The following is a 23,989-nucleotide window of genomic DNA, read 5'->3' as shown; positions in this document are numbered from 1 at the left end:
TTTGTTAACATAAGTATTTATCAGAGTCTAAAATTACCATCTTTATCCTCCTATTGAACAGTTGAAGTCCTTAGAACTTTTCTGAACTCACATGCTTTTTAAATTCTATCTTTTAAAAAAAAATTCCTCAAGACAATAATTATTATCAATATATACAGTAAATGTTTCAAATTATGCCATGTATTTTCTCTTTGCTTTGCTTTTCATTCATCTTTCATTTCTGATTTCTCTGGGATCACTTTCTGACAGAAGTACATTCTTTAAAGTTTCTTCTAATGAGAATTTTCTGTTGGCATGGGTTGGTCTGAAATAATGTTATTTTCTTCTAAATCTTGAAAGGTGCTTTTTGGGGTGTGTAAAGTTGACGGTTCTTTTTTTACTACCTTCAAAGTATTATTCTTTTGTCTTATGATGTGAATCTAATCTTAGTTTCTTGGAGGTTATCATTGTCTTTCTCTTGAGATGCTTTAAAATCATTTATTTGTTTTTGGTGTTTTTAGTTTCATGACACATATCTAGTTGTGGTTTTATTTTTTTATTTATTTTACTTAGTAATCTTTGAACTTCATAAGTCTATGGTTTGGTGTCTTTCATTATTTTTGGAAAGTCCTTGTCCGTTATCTCTTCACATATTGCCACTGTCCCATTCTTTTGTCTTCCCTCCCTCTTAGAACTCTTGCAGAGATGTTAGGTTTTCTTAATCAGTCATCCATGTCTCTTAATGTCTTTTTCATATTGTTCATTTTTTTGGTCTCTGTTGCATTCTAGATTCAATTCTCTTGGGTTCTTTTCTCATCCATGATTGTTTACTTACATTTTCAGTCCTCTTTTGCTTCTTGTTCTAGTTTGCTAATGTTGCCGGAATGCAAAACATCAGAGATGGATTGGCTTTTGTAAAAGGGGGTTTATTTGGTTACACAGTTACAGTCTTAGGGCCATAAAGTGTCCAAGGTAACACATCAGCAATCAGGTACCTTCACTGGAGGATGGCCAGTGGTGTCCGGAAAACCTCTGTTAGCTGGGAAGGCATGTTGCTGGTGTCTGCTCCAAAGTTGTGGGTTCAAAATGGCCTTCTCCCAGGATGTTCCTCTCTAGGCTGCAGTTCCTCAAAAAATGTCACTCTCAGTTGCTCTTGGGGCATTTGTCCTCTCTCAGCTTCTCCAGAGCAAAAGTCAGCTTTCAAAGGCCATCTCCAAAATGTCTCTGTAAACTGCAGTTCCTCTCTCAGCTCCTGTGCATTCTTCAAAGTGTTCCTCTTGGCTGTAGCAAGCTGTTCCTTCTGTCTGAGCTTATATAGTGCTCCAGTAATCAAGGCCCATGCTGAATGGGCGGGGCCACATCTCCATGGAAATGATCTAATCAGAGTTACCACCTAAAGTTGGGTGGGTCACATCTCCATGGAAACACTCAAAAGATTCCAGTCTACTCAGCACTAAACCGTCTGCCCCACAAGATTGCATCAAATAACATGGCTTTTTCTGGGGGGCATAATACATTCAAACCGGCACAGAATTTGGAGATAGCCATTACAATTCATGAACAGATTTGACTGCTATAAGAGCTCACAATCTAGAGACCATTACAATAATTGTTCCCCTGATAAGCTGTGCTCTAAGGTTCAATTCTGATTTACACATTGTAGTTGGTCCGTATTGTTGAGGCATTATAGTGTTTGCCTTTGTTTCTGGCATAGTTCACTCAAAATACTGTCTACAGGTTCCATTCACCTTGTTGCATGTCTCACAGCTTCACTCTTTCTCACAGTACTTCGGTACTTCCTTGTATGCACACACAACAGTTCACCATTCTGTTCCTCAATCAGTGTACCCTTAGGCCAACTCCACCCATTGCAAATCATGTATACTTTCTCCATAAACACCAGTGTGCAAATGTCCATTAATGTCCCTGCTCTCAGATTCTTCAAGTAAATGCCGCCTAATGAGGTTGCAGGACCTTATGGCACCCACGTACTTAACTTTGTGTGTAACCACCCCACTGTCCTCCAGAAAGGCTATACCATTCTGCCTCCTGACCAACAGTAAATATGTACATCCTTCTCTCCATGTTTTCTCCAGCACTTTTATCACTGTTTATATTTTTCCATACAATTCTATAGAGCTATATTCACATATCATATAATTATCCACAATGTACAATCAGTTGTTCATGGTATCATCATACCATTGTGCATTTATCACCACAGTCAGCACTTGAACATATTGATTACTACAGAAAAAAAAGTTTTTTTGTTTTTTTTTATCCCTAAGTATTCTTAGTTTATTTGCATTTAGTTTTTCTTCCTCTACATTCAGATGGCAAACTTCCTGATTTTTAAAATTCTCCCTGCCTCCTTTTTTAATGCCTTGTACATTGTCAGTCTCAGTAACTATTAGTTGTTTGATTGAAGAGAAACATATAAGTGATTAAAGAGACCCTGAACATATTTCACATAAGCATTCATATTCTTTGAGTCTAGCTCAGAGTCTGCTTATACTAAGTGTTAGGTTTGTGTTCAAACCCCAGTGGTGTGGTACCATACTACTCAAAGAGTGGCCCAGAGAAGTTGCTGGAACCTGAACTGTTTGCTAGCAGTCTCTGCCTAGATAAGGAGTTTGCACCAAATGTAAATAAACTGTGACACTAAGCACACTGTAGAGTTTAGCTGTTATTCTTTTTTTTTTTTTTTTTTTTTGAGATTGTTCAGGTACCATACAACTATCCAAAGATCCAAAGTGTACAATCCATTGCCCACGGGACCAACATACAGCTGTGCATCCATCACCACAGTTAATTTTTTTTCAATTTTTAGAACATTTTCACTACTCCAGAAAAGAAATAAAGACAAAAAAAAGGAAACTCAGATCCTCCCATACCCCTAACCACGCCCCCCTCCATTATTGATTCATAGTTTTGGTATAGTACAAAATTTGTTACTGTTGACAAAAGAATGTTAAAATACTACTAACTGTAGTATATACTTTGCGATAGGTATTTTTTTCCCTATATGCCTCTCTATTCTTAACTTCTAGTTATAGTGACATACGTTTGTTCTAGTTCATGAGAGAGATTTCTAATATTTGTATAGTTAATCACAGACATTGTCCACCACAGGATTCACTGTTTTATACATTTCCATCTTTTAACCTCCAACTTTCCTTTTGGTGACATGCATGACTCTGAGCTTGCCCTTTCCACCACCTTCACACACCTTTCAGCACTGTTATTCTCACAACATGCTACCATCACCCCTGTCCATTTCCAAACATTTAAGTTCCCCTTAGTTGAACATTCAGCTCATCATAAGCAACTGCTCCCCATTCTTTAGCCTCTTTCCTATATCCTGGTAACTTACATTTCATGTCTTTGAGTTTATATATTACAATTAGTTCATATCAGTGAGACCGTGCAATATTTGCCTTTATGTGTCTGTCTTATTTCACTCAATATAGTGCCCTCAAGGTTTCTTCATCAACCCATTTCTTTTAAGATGGTTTTGTTCACACACCATACATTCTGTCCTAAGTAAACAATTGTTGGTTCTCCGCATAGTCATGTATTTATGTATTGAGCACCATCGCCACTCTCTATATAAGGACATCTCCATTTCTTCCACAAAGACGGAGGAAGAGTCAAAGAATGCAGAGAGGCAAAAGAAAAAGAAAAGAGAGAGAAAAACAAGCAAACAAAAAAAGCAACTTGATAGCTAGAATCGACAAAAGGAAAGATAGTATTAACCTAAAGTAGAATAAAGAGTCAGACAGCAGCACAAATGCCAGGAGTCCCATACCCTTCCCGTGTTCCCCACTCCCACCCCCCATATGCATTTAGCTTTGGTATATTGCCTTTGTTACATTAAAGGAAGCATAATACAACGTTTCTGTTAATTATAGTCTCTAGTTTGCATTGATTGTATTTTCCCCCCAATCCCACCTTATTTTTAACACCTTTCAGTGTTGACATTCATTTGTTCTACCTCATGTAAAAACTTATTTGTATCTTTTCTTACCATCGTTGAGCACCCTAGGTTGCCCTGAGTTACACAGTCCCAGTCTTTATCATTTGTCTTTTGTTTTGGTGTTCCACATGGTCCCACCCTTCCTCTTTCAACCATATTCACAGTCATCTTTGTTCAATGTACTTACATTGCTGTGCTAGTATCTCCCAAAATTGTTTCCCAAACCTCTCACTCCTGTCTTTTCCTTTCTGTCTGCTGTGCTTTCGTTGGTATTTCCTGTAGAGCAGGTATCTTGTTCACAAACTCTGTCATTGTCTGTTTGTCAGAGAATATTTTAAGCTCTCCCTCATATCTGAAGGATAGTTTTGCTGGATATAGGATTCTTGGTTGATGATTTTTCTTTTAGTACCTTAAATATATCACCTCACTTCCTTCTTGCCTCCATGGTTTCTGTTGAGAAATCCACACATAGTCTTATTAAGCTTCCTTTGTATGTGATAGATCGCTTCTCTCTTGCTACATTCAGGATTCTCTCTTTATCTTTGACGTTTGGTAATCTGATTATTAAGTGTCTTGTTTGTAGGCCTATTCAGATGTATTCTGTTTCAGGTATGCTGCGCTTCTTGGATCTGTAACTTTATGTCTTTCAAAAGAGATGGGAAATTTTCATTGATTATTTCCTCTATTATTGCTTCTGCCACTTTTCCCTTCTCTTGTCCTTCTGCTTTTTGTTTTGTCCTTAAGTTCCTGGAGACGTTGCTCGTATTTTTCCATTCTTTTCTCTATCTGTTCTTTTGTGTGTAGGCTTTCAGGTGCCTTGATCTCCAGTTCCTGAGTGTTTACTTCTGCCTCGAGATCTGCTGTTGTATGTTTCCATTGTGTCTTTCATCTCTTGTGTTGTGCCTTTCACTTCTATGGGTTCTGCCAGTTGGTTTTTCGAACTTTCAATTTCTACTTTATGTATGTCCAGTGTTTTCATTATACAGTTCAGCTCTTTGGCCATATCTTCCTAAACTTTTTGAATTGATTTATTATCAGTTGTTTCAATTCCTATTTCTCAGTTGAAGTGTAAGTTTGTTTCTTTGACTGGGCCATACTTCCTTTTTCTTAGTGTAAGTTGTAGTTTTCTGTTGTCTAGTCATGGTTTCCTTGGTTACCCCATCAGGTTTTCCCAGACCAGAACAGGCTCAGGTCCCAGAAGGAAGAAATATTCAGTATCCGCTTTTCCTGAGGGTGTGTCTTAGAAAATTGGTACACTCTGTGATGCCTCAGGTCACTGGGCTTTTCTGCCCAGCAGGTGGCGCCTGTTAGCCTGTAATTCTTGACTGGTGTGAGGAGGTATGGCCATGTTTTCCCAGGCTCTGTGGTCTGGTTCTGAATGCAAAGGTCCCCACCCCTTTCCTCTTAGAGAAGATAGAACCCCTAGGGGGGGTTCATTTGCATTTCAGTGGTCTCTCTCTCTGCTTGTGCTATCTCCACCCTTCTCTGAGTCACAGCACTGGGAAGTGACTCAGTGCCTCCACTGAGCCGAAAAAGAAACAGATAGTCCCCTTCAGACCTAGTCCGAGGTGACCTTCCAGCTCTCCAAGGTCAGTCGTCACCCAAAGCCTCTGTCTGTTTTTTTTGGGGATTCATTCCTGTAGTGAGCAGTTCACACTCGCTACTTAAAACCCCAGTTGGAGCTCAGCTGAGCTATATTCGCTTGCTGCGAGAGAGCTTCTCTCTGGCACCACGAGGCTTTGCAGCTTGGGCTATGGGGTGGGGGGGTCTCACGACTTGGATCCACAGGTTTGACTTACAGATTTTATGCTGTGATCTCAGGCATTCCTCCCGATTCAGGTTAGTGTATGATGAGTGGACAGTCTCGTTTTTCCCCCCGCAGTTATTCCGGATTATTTACTAGTTGTTTCTGGTTTTTTTTTTAGTTGTTCCAGGGGGACTACTTAACTTCGACTTCTCTCTATGCCACCATCTTCCCTCTCTCCCTCTTCTCTTTTAATATAGGTGTTTAGGGCAGTGAATTTCCCTCATCACTGCCTTTGCTACATCCCATAAGTTTTGATATGTTGTGTTTTCATTGTCATTTGCCTTGAGATGTTGACTAATTTCTCTTGTAATTTCTTCCTTTACCTACTGGTTTTCTAAGAGTGTGTTGTTTAGTCCCCATATATTTGTGAAGTTTACAGTCTTCTTCCTGTTATTTATTTCCAACTTCATTCTTTTTTGATCCAAGAAAGTGTTTTTTCTAATATCAGTATTTTTAAGTTTGTTGAGACTCATTTTATGACCCAGCATGTGGTGTTTCCTAGAGAATCTTCCATGAGCACTTGAGAAAAACTTGTGTCCTGTTGTTTTGAGGTGTAGTGTTCTATAAATGTCTGTCAAGTCTAGTTCCTTTAACGTATAATGCATCATCTCCATTTTGTTATTGATCCTCTGTCTAGATGTTCTATGATGAGAGCAGTGTATTGAAATTTCCAGCTATTATTGTAGAGTTATTTACTTATCCTTTCACTGTTCACAGTGTTTGTCTCATGAATTTGGGGGCACTCTGTCTGGGTCCATAAATATTTGATTGCTATGTTTTCCTTGATGAATTGACCCTTTTATTAATATATAGTGTCCTTGTTTGTCTCTTTTAATTGTTTTACTTTTGAAGTCTTAATTTGTCTGATATTAATATAGCTAGTCTTGCTTTTTTCTGGTTGTTGTTTTCATGAAATATCTTTTTCTGACCTTTCACTTTCAGCCTATTTTTGTCCTGTGTCTGAAGTGAGTTTCTTGTAGACAGCATATAGATGGGTCCTGTTTTTTAATCCATTCTGCCAGTCTGTGTCTTTTTATTGGGAAGTTTAATCCATTAACATTTAGTGTTATTGCTATAAGGGCAATACTTTCTTCTACCATTTTGTCTTTTGGATTTTATATGTCATGTCTTATTTTTTCCCTCTCTCTCCTCTTACCCTTCCTGATAATCTTCATTTCTATACTCCTTTCCAAACCTCTCTCTCTTGTCTTTTCCTATCAGCCTGTAGCACTCCCTCAGTATTTCTTGTAGCTCCAGTCTCTTATTCACAAACTCTCTGTGTCTGTTTGACTGAAAATATTTTAATCTCTCCCTCATTTTTGAAGGACAGTTTTGCTGGATATAGAATTATTTGTTGGCAGTTTTCTCTTTCAGTATCTTAAATATATCATACCACTGTTTTCTCGCCTCCATGATTTCTGCAGAGAAATCTGTGGTCTTATCGAGCTTCCCTTGTATGTGATGGATTGCTTTTCTCTTGCTGCTTTCAGAATTCTCTCTGTGTCTTTGACATTGGACAATGTGATCAGTGTCTTGGAGTAGGTCTGTTGGAATCTATTCTGTTTGGGGTATGCAGTATTTCTTGAGTCTGTAGTTTTCTGTCTTTCATAAAAGTTGGGAAATTTTCAGTGAAAATTTCTTCTATTATTCTTTCTGCCCCTTTTCCCCTCTCTTCTCCCTCTGGGATAGTCATGCCACATATATTCTTGGGGTTCATGTTGTCACTCAGCTCCTAAGACTCTGCTCATATTTTTCTATTCTTTTCACCATCTTTTCTTTTGTGTGTATGAATTCAAATGTCTGGTCTTCCAATTCATGATCTTTTCTTCTGCCTATTCAAATCTACTGTGTATTGTTCCATTGTCTTTTTCATCTCCTCCATTATGCCCTTCATTCCCTTAAGTTTTACCGTGTATTTTTTTTTCAAGTTTATGAATTCTTCTTTACGGTCATCCAGTGTCTTCCTTTTATCCTTCATCTCTTTTGCTGTATCTTTCCTCTGTTCATAAACTTGATTTTTGAATTGATTTAGGGGATTTGTTTGAACGTCTTTAATTATTTCTTCTTTCAGTTCATTGAATTGATTTAGCATTAGTTGCCTTAACTCCTGTATCTCGGTTGAACTATTAGTTTGTTCCTCTGGCTAGTCCATATTTTCACGTTTCCAGGTATGGATCGTTATCTTGAGCTGTCTAGGCATCTGACTGTCTTGATTAGTTTATTCTGGAGCTCATTTTCACTCTTTTACCTAGGGTTTTCTTGTTGGCGGCTCTTTCTCTAACCTTTGGTGTTCCGTTCGGCTTATTCTAGGCCTCTAACTTAGGTTCTATTTAGTTGATCAGAGTTTTTCACCTCTTGTTTTTCTGTTTCTTGCCCTGCCTCTATGTAGCCTTTTTGTGAGAGGGTATCCTCAAATATGGTTGACCACAGTCAGGTTTTCCCAGTCCAGAGATGCCTGGGTCTCAGGAGGAGTGTATGGAGTTTCCCTGAGAATGACACCCTCCTGTGAGGCCTTTAGACTCTGCTTTTCCTTTGCTGTCTGGCAGGTGGTGTTTGCCAGCCTGCAGCTCCCCAACCAGTGTGAGGAGGTATGGAACCTTTAGTTCTCCTGGTGACCCTGATCCTGTTGGGGACGTGGCTGACTGAAGCTGGTTTCTGAATTCCAGCCCCTGGGGTCTGAGTTCCCTAAAGGAGGGCTGCCACTGGAGCTGGGCTATGCACTCCCCGCCCCCTTTTCTTAGGGAAGTTATGGTCTTGAGGGAATTTTCTCCTCTACTAGACTTATTGCTTTGTCTCTCAAAGCTGTCTTAGCTCTGTTTCTGGCTGGGCCCAAGTTGGAAGTCTTTGAGGCTTTCTGTAATGGGCTACTTAGAGTATTTTTTAAAAAAGATAAAAAGATAAAAAAAAAAAAGAGAAAAGAAGGGCCCAGTATAAACTATTTAAAGAAAGGCCCTTTAATTCAGTCCTTGCAGTTCTGATAGTCTATTGAAATGCAAAAAGACAAGGTGTTGGAGAGCAACTGAGGAACAATCAAGAAACCAGAAAAACCAGCTTTGTGTATCATTTGTTGTTTTTGCTAGCCCTGTCTCCTCTCCACTGGGCTGACTGCTCCCAGATTCTTAGGTGTCTGGTCTCAGTTTATCTATGGTTGGAAGTTTTGTTTAGCAGTCTGAGTTTTTTATTCAGTTTTGCAACTGCAGTTCTCCCTCCTAGTTCCCAGCACCTATGGCCCCTCCTCCCTCGGGATTGTGCCTGGCAGGGAGGGGCATGGCTCCCCTGGCCATGAGGACTTACAGATTTCGCTGATCTCAACTGCTCCATGCGCTCCTGAATGTTGTATGATGTGTTTCCAAACTCAGAATCCTCTGCAGTGTCCATTCCACATGGTTCCTGGCTATCTACCAGCTGCCCCAGAGGAGTAGCTAAAACCCACAGCTCACCACTCCGCCATCTTGCCCCGCCTCCTTAGCTGTCAACATACATGTTTTATATTTGGGTCCCTTGATTCTACTGTGATTCTGCTTTATGTTATTTTGACTGATTCTTATTCCCAATGCCTTGTTTTCTTTTGTGTGCTCTTGTGAGCTGCTCCTTTCTTTTTGAACTTTGTGCTAATTCTTTAAGGATAAATATGGATTGCTCATAGGGAATTTTAACTTCTGTCTCAGAGGACATTCAGTACTTTGAGTCCAGGATCGCAATATCCAAAATTCTCAAGTTGGGGATTTTTTAACTTCTTCATTAGATCACCAACCTCAATATATAAACCCATTTGGGGGTGATTGGTGGTTATTAACACTCAGAGGGAAGTTTTTTTGTTTGTTTCACAGCTCAAGCCATAATTTAAGACAAGCAATTTCTCTTTCTGTTCCTAGTGATGGTCGTAATGTAGTATTTCTAGTTTATTCTCACACAGAGGGTATAGCCCTTTAGGGGTGGGTTTTTTTTTTTATTAGACTTCCTACCTTGAGTAGCTCTGAGCTTTTAGTGTAGCCCTTCTACCACCCCAGGATCAGGGAATTATGAATGCTCAGGATCACCTAGTTGGACAGAAAGCCTCAAGGTGAAAGCAGTTTCACTTTTCATTCTTGGGTTCCCACCTCCCCTGGGATTTTGCCCAGAATTCCTTACTTTCATGGTTAACTCATCAATGCATTTATGAAGATGTTTTAATATTTTATCTATTATTTTTAGTTGTTTACCACAGTTGTCATTCTGGAAAGGAACGTTTAACATTACTTTTTATTTTAGTTCTAAAATCTTACTGTTTTGAAATGTTATGATTACAGTATAATATTTATATACTACATTTACAAATTATCACTGTCACTTAGCCATTGGATAATTTATCTTTCTACCACATGCTTCTGATTCCCAGTGTAGAAGATGGAAGAATAGATGGGAGGTGTGAAGCAGTAGTACTTCTAAAAGCAAGAAATAAGTGAATACCTTCTTTCAGATTCTGTATTGCTTAATGTTCCTTTAAAGCCGTATGATAATAGTCTCCATTGAATTCAGAGTGGAGTACATGTTAAGGAAGCCATGGGTCACCTGTGCGGGCAGGCTAGTTTTGATTTCTGCAGGTGTTCATGCAAGAGTTGGTTTTCATTCATACATTTTCCAGGGGGTCGGGTGTTTCATGGTTTAACTATTGTATGCTTTAATATACCACCCATTTTGCATTGCAGTGAATGCATGTGATTGAAGAATGACATAATGATTAAAGGATAAGGAACTCCAGATATATGAATCTTCTGGCAGTTTTGTTTTCATTTTATTTATCAGTTTAATTTTGAATGTTGAAATAAGTAACTTATATGTGAGCAATTATGTATTACTACTAATAAGATGTCAAAACTTCCTTCTTTGGAAGGGCCAAAATATCAAAAGGACTAAAAATTCTAATAAATCTAACTGGCAACCTTTGGTGTAAGAGAATGTTGGAAATTTTATTTTTTAAATAATGTATGTATTTTGAATATAAAGGTCTTTTAAATTATTTTTAACTAGGTTCAGGACTTCTGGAAATCTTGTAATCACCCGTGAGATTGATGTGGCAAAAAATCAGTCCTTTTGGTTCATCAACAAAAAATCTACAACCCAGAGAGTAGTAGAAGAGCAGGTTGCAGCCTTAAATATTCAAGTAGGCAATCTTTGCCAGTTTCTCCCTCAGGTATGAAAAAAATAAATGTAAAGATGGAAAAATTTTGTATACTTTTTCAAGGAATCTTGTAATGATTGCTATTTAAATTGAATATAACACTCATAAATCTAACAGTGCTTTATAAAAGGTAACATTTCATCACTTTTCAGTATTAGTATTAGCTTACTAAATTGTAATAATTTGACAAATTTCAATTAATAAATAATCTAGATTATAGGGTATTTTAAAAGAAATATAGTTGTATTAGTTTTAAGTACAAAGATAACTTGGATAGTTCGGTGCTTCCCATTTGTCAGCTTCTAAAATTGTATTGATAAACAACATTTTAATTAATGATTTGTTTATATAAAATATTTGATTTGCTAAACTCTTAAGTCTAAGTCTACAGCATACCTTCTAAAATCTTACTATAAGTTTGTTCGGTTACAATAAAAATTCCTGATAATGCATGTTAAATGCTAACATCAGGTATCTTTTAAATTTATCTTATAGTCTATTTACTGAAGTATAGTTTATTTTATTTTTTGTCAGAAACCATGATTTTGATTACGTATGTCCAAATTAAATACATTTTTAAAATTGCAACATTTTTTGCATTCATAAGCTGATAATCAGACTATCTTTTGAAAGTGGATGTTTAATTTTGCCCCGTTTTTAAAAAGTTTTTATAACATTCTAATGTATGATAGATTTTTTTTAATGGTCATTTCAATCCAAGGGATTTTTTTTTTTCTCCTTTTCACAAAAACTATTATATGTATGTTAACATTTCAACCTGGAAGTATTGACACAATTTTTAACTTATCTGAAAAGGATGATAATTCATTCCCTAAGTTTGTTTTTATTATTTTTAAGATATTTGAAAGGTCTTGGGTTTTTAGTAAGATTTCACTTATCAAAGTTGTTTTTCTTAAAGGAGTTTCATCTTGACAAAGTTCATCAAGTGAAATACATTTTGAAGATATTTATAAATGATAATAGTTGCTGATATTTAATTTTTGTGCTCTAGGACAAAGTTGGGGAATTTGCTAAACTCAGCAAAATTGAACTCCTTGAAGCTACTGAGAAGTCAGTTGGTCCTCCAGAAATGCACAGGTTTCACTGTGAACTCAAAAACTTCAGGGAGAAAGAAAAACAATTAGAGGTATTTATAATTAGACAACCCATTTTATTTTCCCCCACTGAATTTTAAGTCTGAAAATGTGAAAGAGTGAATATTGCTCTGATTCATTGAGCGAATTTATATTTTTGTTGTATTTTTCATCCAGGATTGTGTTGCTAATAACATCAAGTAAAATAACTGACAAAATGAGAATTGATTTGATAATATAAAATCTGGAAAATTTGACTATCATTTCAGCAAATACTTATTAATTGAATTTCTAAGGAATCAGCATTTTATCATTTTTTTTCCTTAGGAAGTTACAATTTTATTCTTTTTCATACATTCAATGTTTATTAAAGATCTACCGTGTGCCAGGCATCTTGGAAGGGTATGGGTAATACAGCAGATATCATGGAACTTTTTATATAGCACCTCCATTGAACCCAGTTTTGTATATTTTCTCAGTTGCTTGAGGGTAGACTTTGTAAGACATTCAGTTGCAGGGTTGAGTTTTTATTTTCACTGTTTATGAACATATAAATAAAAATGTCCTTTTGTGACATACCATTTGAAAAGGTGTATGTAATGTAATCTTTCTCCATGTCCCAGCAACTAAAATAAATTGAGTAAATTTTCATATTAAAAAATCTGGTAAACAAATGCTCTCTCCTAAAGTAAGACTCTACTTGATAATATGTATCTTATTATAACTAAACATGTTTTTTATTATCGTGCCTATTCAGAGTGAATGGCCAAATGAGTTCTGAGATTCTTATAATTATTTTATCTTACTTCAGATACTCCTTTTAGTCCTTTTACCTTTCCCCACATCAAAAATTTATTACTCCCACCCGAAACACCTAAACTACCTGCTGTCTCCTTGAAAGAAAACAGGTGCACATCATACTAGGTTTTGAGTACATCTTTGTATTTGTTCATTTGTAATTTAAAGGCTGAATTTTAACTTTCTTTCATCTATTTCTAAGTCCTTAAGTTAAGAGTGTCCATAACATATTAATCATAACAATATCAGTTTTGTATATTGTTTTGTATATCACTAACAACTTCTGTAGATCTTTTACATGAGTAAATTACTTCCTTAGACAAGGAGAATCCAGGTTTCCCTGTGGTCACGTGGCTAGTAAGTTGTGGAGCCTACACCAAAACTCAGGCCTAGGTGTTAACTTTTACACAGTTCTTAAGAAGCCTGTGTAATTTTTTTATTGTGAGATTTCGCTAGTTTTGTATCTTTTTTATTGTTTAAAGATTTGACCTGTTGTCTTTTTTCAGTTAAACTAATTGTTCAATAAATATTTATTTAGACCTCATGCAAAGAGAAAAGTGAGTATCTAGAGAAAATGATTCAAAGGAATGAAAGATATAAACAAGATGTGGAAAGGTTCTATGAACGTAAACGACATTTAGATTTAATTGAGATGCTTGAAGCCAAAAGACCATGGGTGGTAAGTATTAATTATTAGAGACAAACCTAAGCAAAAATAGATGATTCTTTAAGTAGGAGAATAGTTGTAAAAAAAAAATGAACTAATTATATGTATTCAGATTAGATGCTTTAAAAATATTCTTTGTTTTATGCATAAAATGTATATCTCTGTTTTATTACATATACTATTTTTTACAGCAAATAATCATTAAGTCAGTGCTCTTAATTCTTTCAGATTTTAGTCCTCCGCAAGAGGACTAAATTATTATTTTAAATTTTTTTAATAAAAAAATTAAATCTTTGAATGTCTTTAGTCAGGTCATTGTAAATTTAATTGGGGTATGCTGCTAATATCAACTTCTGCTCCAGACATGGCTGAATTATTTTAGCTGTAATCTTATACTACATATGTTTCATTAATTTACTGAGGTTACTGTTTTCTTTCAGTCATTGAGTGTCGTAAGTTTTATTAAGACCACCATTTGGGTTAAAGATTCAATTCCCTTAATACGTTACTTGAGCTATTGATCTAAGGTTGGAATGGAAATACATGTTATTAGATTGGTAAAGTTTGTGGCTGTATTTGTTGCCTTTTCCCCACTTCTTTACCCTACCCTGTCCCATACATCTGCTGTTCAACTGTTCCCTTTCTACTGTGTGCCCATTATTACTTTTTCACCAACTTTATCTTTGTCTTTTGAAGTCTTACAGTTTCCCCTTTTCTTTCTAAGATGGTTTTCAAACTTTTTTCGTTTTTTTTTCTTTTTCTGATTTACTTGAATATTTATTTGTATTATCTTACCTCTCTTCATCCCATTCTCTCTTAGTATATGCTCTTACCTCTCCAACTTATTTTTGTTTAACAACTATTTATTAATTCCTGTGATGACAGGCATCATTTTCACCTAGCTGCATGCTTCTTTTTGTTTTCCTTTTGATCCATATTCCTTTTGCTCTGTATTTTCGTGCATTTTTTAATTTTCATAATGGAGTTTCTTTTGCAGTTTTTATGCATCCCTGTATCTTTTTTTTTTTAATGAAATTCAGTTTTATTGAAATACATTCACACACCATACAATCATCCATGGTATACAATCCACTGTCCACAATATGATAACATAGTTATGCGTTCATCACCACAATCTGTCTCTGAACATTTTCCTTACATCAGAAAGAACCAGAACAAGAATAAAAAATAAAAGTGAAAAAAGAACACCCAAATCATCCCCCCATCCCACCCCATTTGTCCTTTAGTTTTTATCCCCATTTTTCTACTCATTCATACACTAGATAAAGGGGGTGTGATCCACCAGGTCTTCACAATCACACTGTCACCGCTTGTAATCTACATTATTATATAATTGTCTTCAGGAGTCCAGACTGCTGGGTTGGAGTTTGGTAGTTTCAGGTATTTACTTCTAGCTATTCCAATACATTGAAACCTAAGAGGTGTTATTTATATAGTGCATAAGAATGTCCACCAGAGTGACCTCTTGACTCCATTTGAACTCTCTCAGCCACTGAAACTATTTCATCTCATTTTGTATCCCCCTTTTGGTCAAGAAGATAACTCTCAGTCCCACAATGCTGGGTCCACATTCATCCCCGGGAGTCATATTCTGCATTGCCAGGGAGATTTACACCCCTGGGAGTCGGGTTCCACGTAAGGGGGAGGGCAGCGAGTTCACCTGTCGAGATGGCTCAGTTAGAGAGAGGGCCACATCTGAGCAACAAAGAGGTACTCAGGGGGAGACTCTTAGGTACCATTACATGCAAGTTTAGACTCTCCTTTGTGGTAATGAGCTTCATAAGGGCAAGTCCGATGATCGAGGGCTCAGCACATCAAACCGCCAGTCCCAATGTTTGTGACAACATCAACACCAGTCCAGGTGAGGATGTCCAGCACATCTGCACCTTCCCCCAGATCCTCGGGGCTGGGGAGGGGGAGGCTGTAAATATATTTTTTATTATCTGCCCAAATTACTCTGGGATGTGTCACTATTTCACTCCAGCCTATACTAACCTACCGTATCTCACTTCCTATTCAAAGTTCCATGCAATTGTGGTGTTTGAACAAATCGATTGTAGAGTTGTACCGTTTAGAAAATTTAGATCCTGTACCAAATAGATATCTCTTCCCTTGGTCTCATATGGAAGTTGAAGTTTTAAGACACAATCAGTTTCAACCTTTACTCTTTGGCCTGGCTTGCCCTGGTCTTAACCAGACCTGCTTCATTCATATCACTAATTGAAGTCTGGGCTGTTTTTCAGCATTTTTTTTTTTTTTTTTTTTTTTTTTTTTTTTTGACAGTGGCTGTATGCACTAATACTGACATTCATATCTGCCGAGCTCTAGCTCTGAGTTTCAGGTATCTCAGAGATATGCATTGTTCCAGAGACCAATCAGGTTATATGCTAGGGGATCAGCATCTTAAAGTTTAAAGATAGGCATTGTAATTCAGGGATAGAGTTAACTGCTGTAAGAGCTTGCAATCTAGGGACTATTACAATTATTATGTCCACGTTAGGCTATGTTCTAGGATTCAGTTCTGAGTTTACACATTGTAGTTAGTCCATATTGGTGAGGCATCATCCCTCTCACCATGTTTTCTCCAACACTTTTACTCCTATATATATATTTTCCTACAATTTTATAAGTTATATTCTCATACCATACATTTATCCACAGTGTACAATCAGTTGTTCATGGTATCATCATAAAGTTGTACATTTATCACCACAATCAGCACTTGAACATACTGATTACTACAAGAAAAATTGTTTTTTTTTTTTTTAGCAATAAGAAAAAAAATGATAAAAAGAAAAATAACATGTCATACAATGCAATATACTACTAAGGACAGCAAATAACACCGCTACCAAGAATCCCATATTCCTCCCCTGTATCCCCCTCTCATATACATTTAGCATTGGCATATTGCCTTTGTTACATTTAATGGAGGTATATTACAATGTTACTGTTGACCATAGACTCCAGTTTGCTTTGATTATGTTTTTTCCTGAATACCATCCCCTTTTCGACTCTCTAAATGGTTGACATTCATTTGCTTTCCCACATGCAAAACCATTTTTATATTTGTATATTTAGTAACAGTCATTGGCCACTCCAGTTTTTGCCAAGTTATACAGTCCCAGTCTTTATCATCTATCTTTACCTCTGGTGTCATACATTCTCCCATCCCACCTCTTTCAGCTTTACTCACAGACATCTTTGTTCAGTGTACTTAACAATACCGTGCTACCATCACACAGTATTATGCTATCTATTTCTGGATCTATGCAATCAATCCTAAACATTCTGTAGTCCTTCAGCATCAAATGGCTGATCTCTGCCCTCTTTCTTTCTCCTGGTCACCTGTATTGTCAGCTTTTAACTCCCAAAGTTTGTTCATTAATGTCTGTTCATATTAGTGAGACCATACAGAATCTGTCCTTTTGTTTCTGGCTAACTTCACTCAACATAATGTCCTCAAGGTTCATCCACATTATTACATGATCCATGCCTTTGTTCTGTCTTACAGCTGCATAATATTCCATCATGCGTATATACCACAGTTTGTTTATCCACTCGTCCTTTGATGGACATTTGGGCTGTTTCCATCTCTTGGCAATTGTGAATAATGCTGCAATAAACATAAGTTTACAAATGTCTGTTTCTGTCTTAAGTTTCAGTTCCTCTGAGTATATTCCTAGCAATGGAATAGCTGGGTCATATGGCAAATCTATATTTAGCTTCCTGAGGAACCTCCACACTGTCTTCCAGAGTGGTTGCACCATTCTGCATTCCCACCAACAATGAATAAGTGTGCCTCTTTCTCCACATCCTCTCCAGCACTTGTCATTTTCTGTTTCTTGGATAATGGCCATTCTGGTAGGTGTGAGATGATATCTCATTGTGGTTTTGATTTGCATTTCCTTAATAGCCAGTGAAGTTGAGCATTTTTTCATATGCTTTTGAGCCATTTGTATTTCCTCTTCAGAAAAATGTCTGCTCATGCCTTTTGCCCATTTTTTAATTGGATTGTTTGTCTTTCTGTTATTGAGATGCAGGATTCCTTTATATATTCGGGATATTAAACCCTTATCTGATATGTGGTTTCCAAATATCATCTCCCATTGTGTAGGTTGCCTTTTTACTTTTCTGACAAAGTCCTTTGATGTACAAAAGTGTTTAACTTTGAGGAGATCCCATTTGTCTATTGGTTCTTTGGTTGCTCACGCCTTGGGTGTGAGGTCTAAGAAACCACCTCCTATCACAAGATCTTTAAGATATTGCCCTACATTTTCTTCTAAGAGTTTTATGGTCTTGGTGCTAATGTTTAGGTCTTTGATCCACTTTGAGTTAATTTTGGTATAAGGTGTGAGATGGACATCCTCTTTCATTCTTTTGGAAATGGATATCCAGTTCTCCAAACACCATTTATTGAACAGGCTGATCTTTCCCAGTTGCTTCGGCTTCACTGCCTTATCAAAGATCAGTTGTCCATAGATGCGAGGGTCTACTTCTGAACACGCAATTCGATTCCATTGATCAGTATATCTGTCCTTATGCCAGTACCATGCTGTTTTGAGCACTGTAGCTTTGTAATATGCTTCAAAGTCAGGTAGTGTGAGACCTCCCACTTCATTCCTGTTTCTCAAGATATTTTTGGCTATTCGGGGCACCTTACCCTTCCAAATAAATTGAGTTATTGGTTTTTCTATTTCTGTAAAGTACGTTGTTGGGATTTGGATTGGTATTGCATTGAATATGTAAATCAGCTTAGGTAAAATTGCCATCTTAACTATATTTAGTCTTCCAATCCATGAACATGGTATGTTCTTCCATTTTTTCAGGTCTTGTTTAATTTCTTTTGGCAGTTTCTTAATAGTTTTCTATGTAAAGGTCTTTTGTGTCCTTGGTTAAGTTTATTCCTAAATACTTGATTCTTTTGGTTGCTATTGTAAATGGGATTTTTTTCTTGATTTCCTCCTCTTGTTGCACATTACGCACATTACTTGTGTATAGGAACACTACAGATTTTTGCGTTTTGATCTTGTAGCCTGCTACTTTGCTGTATTCATTGACTAGTTCTAGTAGCTTTGCTGTAGATTTTTCTGGATTTCCTACATATAGAATCATGTCATCTGCAAACAGTGAAAGTTTTACTTCTTCCTCTCCAATTTGGATGCCTTTTATTTCCTTTTCTTGCCTAATTGCTCTAGCTAGAACTTCCAGCACAATGTTGAATAACAATGGTGATAGTGGGCATCCCTGTCTTGTTCCTGATCTTAGAGGAAAAGCTTTCAGTCTCTCCCCATTGAGTGTGATGTTAGCTGTGGGTTTTTCATATATTGCCTTTATCATATTGAAAAAGTTCCCTTCTATTCCTATCCTTTGAAGTGTTTTCATCAGGAAAGGATGTTGAATTTTGTCAAATGCCTTTTCTGCATCAATCGAGATGATCATGTGGTTCTTCTGCTTTGATTTATTGATGTGGTGTATTACATTAATTGATTTTCTTGTGTTGAACCAGCCTTGCATGCCTGGAATAAATCCCACCTGGTCGTGGTGTATAATTCTTTTAATGTGCTGCTGGATTCGATTTGCGAGTATTTTGTTGAGGATTTTTGCGTCTATATTCATTAAAGAAATTGGTCTATAATTTTCTTTTTTTGTAGTATCTTTGTCTGGTTTTGGTATTAGGGTGATGTTGGCTTCATAGAAAGAGTTAGGTAGATTTCCCTCTTCAATTTTTTTGAAGAGTTTGAGCAGGATTGGTACTAATTCATTCTTGAATGCTTGTTAGAATTCACATGTGAAACCATCTGGTCCTGGGCTTTTCCTATTTGGGAGCTTTTTGATGACTGACTCAATCTCTTTACTTGTGATTGGTTTGTTGAGGTCATCTATTTCTTCTTGAGTTAATGTTGGTTGTTTATGCTTTTCTAGGAAGTTGCCCATTTCATCTAAGTTGTCTAGTTTATTAGCATATAGTTGCTCATAGTATCTTCTCATTATCTCCTTAATTTCTGCAGGGTCGGTAGTTATATTTCCTTTCCCATTTCTGATTGCATTTATTTGCATCTGCTCTCTCTTTTTTTTTTGTTAGCCTAGCCAGTGGTCCATCGATTTTATTGATTTTCTCAAAGAACCAACTTCTGGTTTTGTTGATTCTCTCCTTTGTTTTCCTGTTCTCAATTGCATTTATTTCTGCTCTAATCTTTGTTATTGCCCTGTATCTTTTTTAATGAGAGATTAGAGGAAATCTCATTTTAGTACTTATTTGGATGTAAGCTTCTAAAAGGAAAAGAGAGTCTGGCCTGATGATAGAGAAAAATGCTCAGTGAGTATCAACATTCTTAATAAATCATTATATTGGTGTTTATTATTTCTGTGGTTGTTTGAGAGGAAATTTTTGTATTAATAAACTTGCCAAAGGGATATCAAAACTGTCTTTTCTTGTATTTTGTTTCTGACCATACATTGACTTTTAGTATATATGTTACTTTAAGCTAGATGCACATTAACTTCTATTTCTTGAATTATTTGCAAGGAATATGAAAATGTTCGTCAGGAATATGAAGAAGTAAAACTAGCTCGTGACCAACTAAAAGAAGAGGTCAGAAAACTTAAAGAAGGGCAGATTCCTATGACGCGTCGGATTGAAGAAATTGAAAAGCAGCGTCACAATTTGGAAACTCGAATCAAAGAGAAGGTACTTTTCTGACTCAATTTTGGATTATTTGTGTTTTGTTTTAGGAAATATAGAAAATATTTCACAGATTTACTCATAGCTTTGGTCCTTAAGTTCCTTAATCAGGAATTCTGCCACCATAGGAGTTTCAAGATCCTGATCATCATTGTTGGAGTGTTGCTACTTTATAGAAATTGCAATATGTGATAAGAGAAAAATGAAATGTGATTGCTTTAATTATAAGAGAATTCATATGGTATTCTTATTTACATTGACCTCTTTGAATTCATTGTATCTGCTTTGTAATTACCTACCATTTTGGAGGAGGGTGATACAGAAAATCTCATTTCTTAGAATAAATAATATAATGAAATGTTCCCTGTCTTTGCAAGTACAACTTGAAAATTTTTTATGGTCATGGCTTTTAATTTTTAGAAGGGAGGAGTATTTTGGGAATGGTTTAAACTGTGGGCCCCGTTTCCCATAGTTTCTGGATCAAGGCAGATACAGAAATTTGCTTGAGATTTTGGGGGATTCCCAGTCACCCTGAAGTCAAGTTATTTATACCTGGTTAAGAACCTAAGACATAAATTGGTCAGTTATCTCAAATTAGTAGAGTTTTTGTTAGTTAAACCAGTAGAATTTATTATATGTGAAAGGCAATTTTACAGAAACCAAGAAACCGTTTGGAATTGTTCATGTTAGGTACTCCTGATATTCAAGTCTACTTGAAGATGGGTGTCATTGATTAGAATGGGAGGATTTCAGCCTGGCATTGCTCTTGGAAAACTTTATAGAACATAATTTCCACTATTCAAAGGTCATATAATAGATAGTGTGTTTTTGTTTTAGTGTATTTTTTTATATAATATTTTATCGCAGGGTTTGCCCATGGGGAAGAAACAACTAAACTTTGCAGCATTTTTTTTAAGTTATCTTTTCTTTGTTGTTAAAATTGTGTTTTGCTCTAGTGTGAACATGCTACTCCAGGTTTCTTTGTTAACAGTTTTAAGATTGTCAGTTGATAAAGGACCATTCAGTATATGTTTTGATTAATACAAGTTTTAACTTATTTATAAAAAAGCAGTTATCATGTGGAGCTGTTTCATCTAGACTTAAGTCTACAAGAATAAGCAGTTATTAAGAACATAAAAGAATTTTAGGGCTTGATTGTATCTAGTTTTTAAAGGTAATTAATATTGATCATCTTAAATTTTAGAGCAGGAAGGAATTGTAAATTTATCTAGACAGGTCCAATTTATTTTTGAGGATTCCAAATCCTAGAGACAGTTGACATCTTCAAGATTGTAAAGCTAATGGAAATTATTAATATGCTAATATTTGTTGGTTTTAGTTAATGGATGGGTTTGTAATTGCTTTTTTTCTTTAATGAATTTTCTGTACTTTTAATAAATTACTTTTATAGAGGAAAAATGTATACAATAAATTTTTTACCTTGTAACGTTATGTAATAAGTTTTAAATCTCATTATATCTCTTACTTGTCTGTATCTAATGCAAGACTGGCTATTAAAGCATTATCAAACATCCTTAAGCCTTAACTATTTATGTGAAAATCTCCATAACCTAAAGTATTTCAGAATTATTTTTCTGAAGAAGTGATCCTGAGGTAGCATATTATATCAGTCTATATACTGTTCTTGTTCTCTTCCTTCTGTTCTATCAGAAAACCTTTTCTAACACTTGTAATTTTTTTTTTAACATTCCAAGGAGGTGATACAGTGTTGTGGAAAGGGCATAGGCTTTGGATACACACAGATCTATATTTTAAATCCCTGTTCTGCCATTTACTAACTGCCTGACCTTGAGCAAGTTACTTAACCCCAGTGAGCTTCATTGTCCTCATTAGTAAAGTGAGGATAGTGATCATTGCCTTATGTGATTTCATTCATGTGATTTAGCATGTGTATACACTTAACTTAGTGTTTAGCTTATAATCACTCAGTAAATATTAATTGCCCTCTACAGGAGGAAACTCTTGTCTTTTCCTCTTACTCTCTTAGCCCTTGGTGTTGTGGGTCCCCAAGACCACTTCTAGGTTCAATGATTTGCTAGGAGGACTCACAGGACTCAGCATATATTTGTATTCACAACTAAGATTAATTATAACAAGAAGATTCAAAGCAAAATCAGTAAAGGGAAAATGTATATGGGGTGAAGTCTGAAAGAAACCAGGCACAAGCTTCCAAGAGTCGTCTCCTAGTGGAGTCAAACAGGACATGGTGAATTTCTCCATCTTCAGATTGTGGTAACACGTGTGAAGTGTTGTCTACCAGAAAAGTTCATTAAAGACTCAGTAGCCAAGGTTTTTATGGGGGCTGGTCATGTCGACATTCTCTGCTTAGCGCGTACTAAAATTCTAGACTCCCAGAAGGAAAGCAGATATTCAGCATAAACCGCATTATTTGTACAGACAGTGTAGGTACAGTGAGCCATTCTTATTGGTTAGGGAATGGTAGGAACACTCCTGAAATCCAGTTCCCAGAAAACAGCCAGCAGTCAACCTTGTAAGCAGGCCTTTCTAAGAATAGCATTTTAAGCCTGCAGTGTTAATTCTTTTTTCCACTTTGTTTGGATTAAATATTTTATGCATTAATAATATGTAATATGTTTTTAATAATGTATAACTTAATGTGTTTTATGTGTTAATGAAAATATTGCAGATAGCATATTTGGTGTAGTGGAGGGAACTCTGGATTTGAAATAAGACCTATTGAGTGCTATCATTTTTTTAGCTATATACAGGTTATTTGGCCTTTCCTAACTTATTTTGAGGATCAGATAAAATTTCATGTGAAAGTAAATTTAAAGAGATAAACATACATATGCATATTATTGCAGCTACTTTTAATATTGGTAGGAATAGCTTATAGATTTGCAAATGATTGTTATTTTGGGTGGTAATTATGAATTTGGTTTGAAAGAAACCATGGAAAAGTATTGTTATGGATTAATTCTTATAACAGCTTAATATTTGGATTGCAGGGCAACATAATGGGCTTGCTTAAGTTTTTAACTAACTTTTCCCCCTCCTCTCTGGTTCAATCTTACAGGCAACAGATATTAAGGAGACATCTCAAAAATGCAAACAAAAACAAGATGTTTTAGAAAGGAAAGATAAGCACGTAAGATTTCATATTGAAATTTTGATTATGTGAATTTGCCCTCAATTTTGTTTTCAGGTCTGGATTGTGAGACAAATTCTTGTTTGCAAATTAATCCAAGATCCTCCTCACTCTCTATTTCTTGTCTTAATATGTGAGGGAAACTAAGATTTGAATGTACAGTAGTTGCATAGAGGACAATTGAGAAAAATCCTCAAAACTATAGTTAATGCATATTGATCTTTTTAGCTGGGTAACTATAATTTTCTAAGGCGTAATGGTAAAATTGGATTTAATTATCTTAATGCCAAAAATTAAATTCTAAGGGATTCATTCTGTCTTGTATATAGAAATAGACCTTTCATTACAAGAAATCAGTGCTGCCATTTATGTAGAAAATATATGTGTACCTTTAAGCATGATTGGAAGTGTTCTGCTTTGCTAAAGCTGCCAGAATGCAAAATACCAGAAATGAATTGGCTTATAGAATGGTGTTCACAAATGCAGTTCTAGGGCCTTGAAAATGTCCCTATTAAGGCTTCAGTAGGACGATACTTTCTGAAGAAAGGCCGATGGCATCTGGAGTCACATGGGAAGGCACATGGCCTGAGTTTGGTGGGCCTCTCCCTGGGTTAGCTTCTGGTTTCCGTTGCTCTCTCCAAAGTGTCTCTGGGCTTCTGTCTTAGCTTCTC

At 36.1% G+C, this 23,989-nt stretch overlaps 1 protein-coding gene across 2 annotated transcripts in view; it reads left to right on the top strand.

Moving 5' to 3' along the window:
• The window catches only part of SMC5 (structural maintenance of chromosomes 5), a 177,178-nt gene that overhangs the window by 62,721 nt on the left and 90,468 nt on the right, over positions 1–23,989 (top strand). For both annotated transcript variants that reach the window (XM_037796904.1, XM_037796903.1), the window contains exons 4-8: positions 10,773–10,935; positions 11,936–12,070; positions 13,354–13,494; positions 20,033–20,194; positions 23,247–23,318. In XM_037796904.1, coding sequence (XP_037652832.1) covers positions 10,773–10,935; positions 11,936–12,070; positions 13,354–13,494; positions 20,033–20,194; positions 23,247–23,318 — 673 coding nt within the window. The remainder of the gene's footprint in view (positions 1–10,772; positions 10,936–11,935; positions 12,071–13,353; positions 13,495–20,032; positions 20,195–23,246; positions 23,319–23,989) is intronic.

Source organism: Choloepus didactylus, chromosome 10, assembly GCF_015220235.1.
Source record: "Choloepus didactylus isolate mChoDid1 chromosome 10, mChoDid1.pri, whole genome shotgun sequence".
NCBI lineage: Eukaryota > Metazoa > Chordata > Mammalia > Pilosa > Megalonychidae > Choloepus > Choloepus didactylus.
Note: the sequence above shows the minus strand (reverse complement) of the source record. Positions and strands in the feature narration are given on the sequence as shown.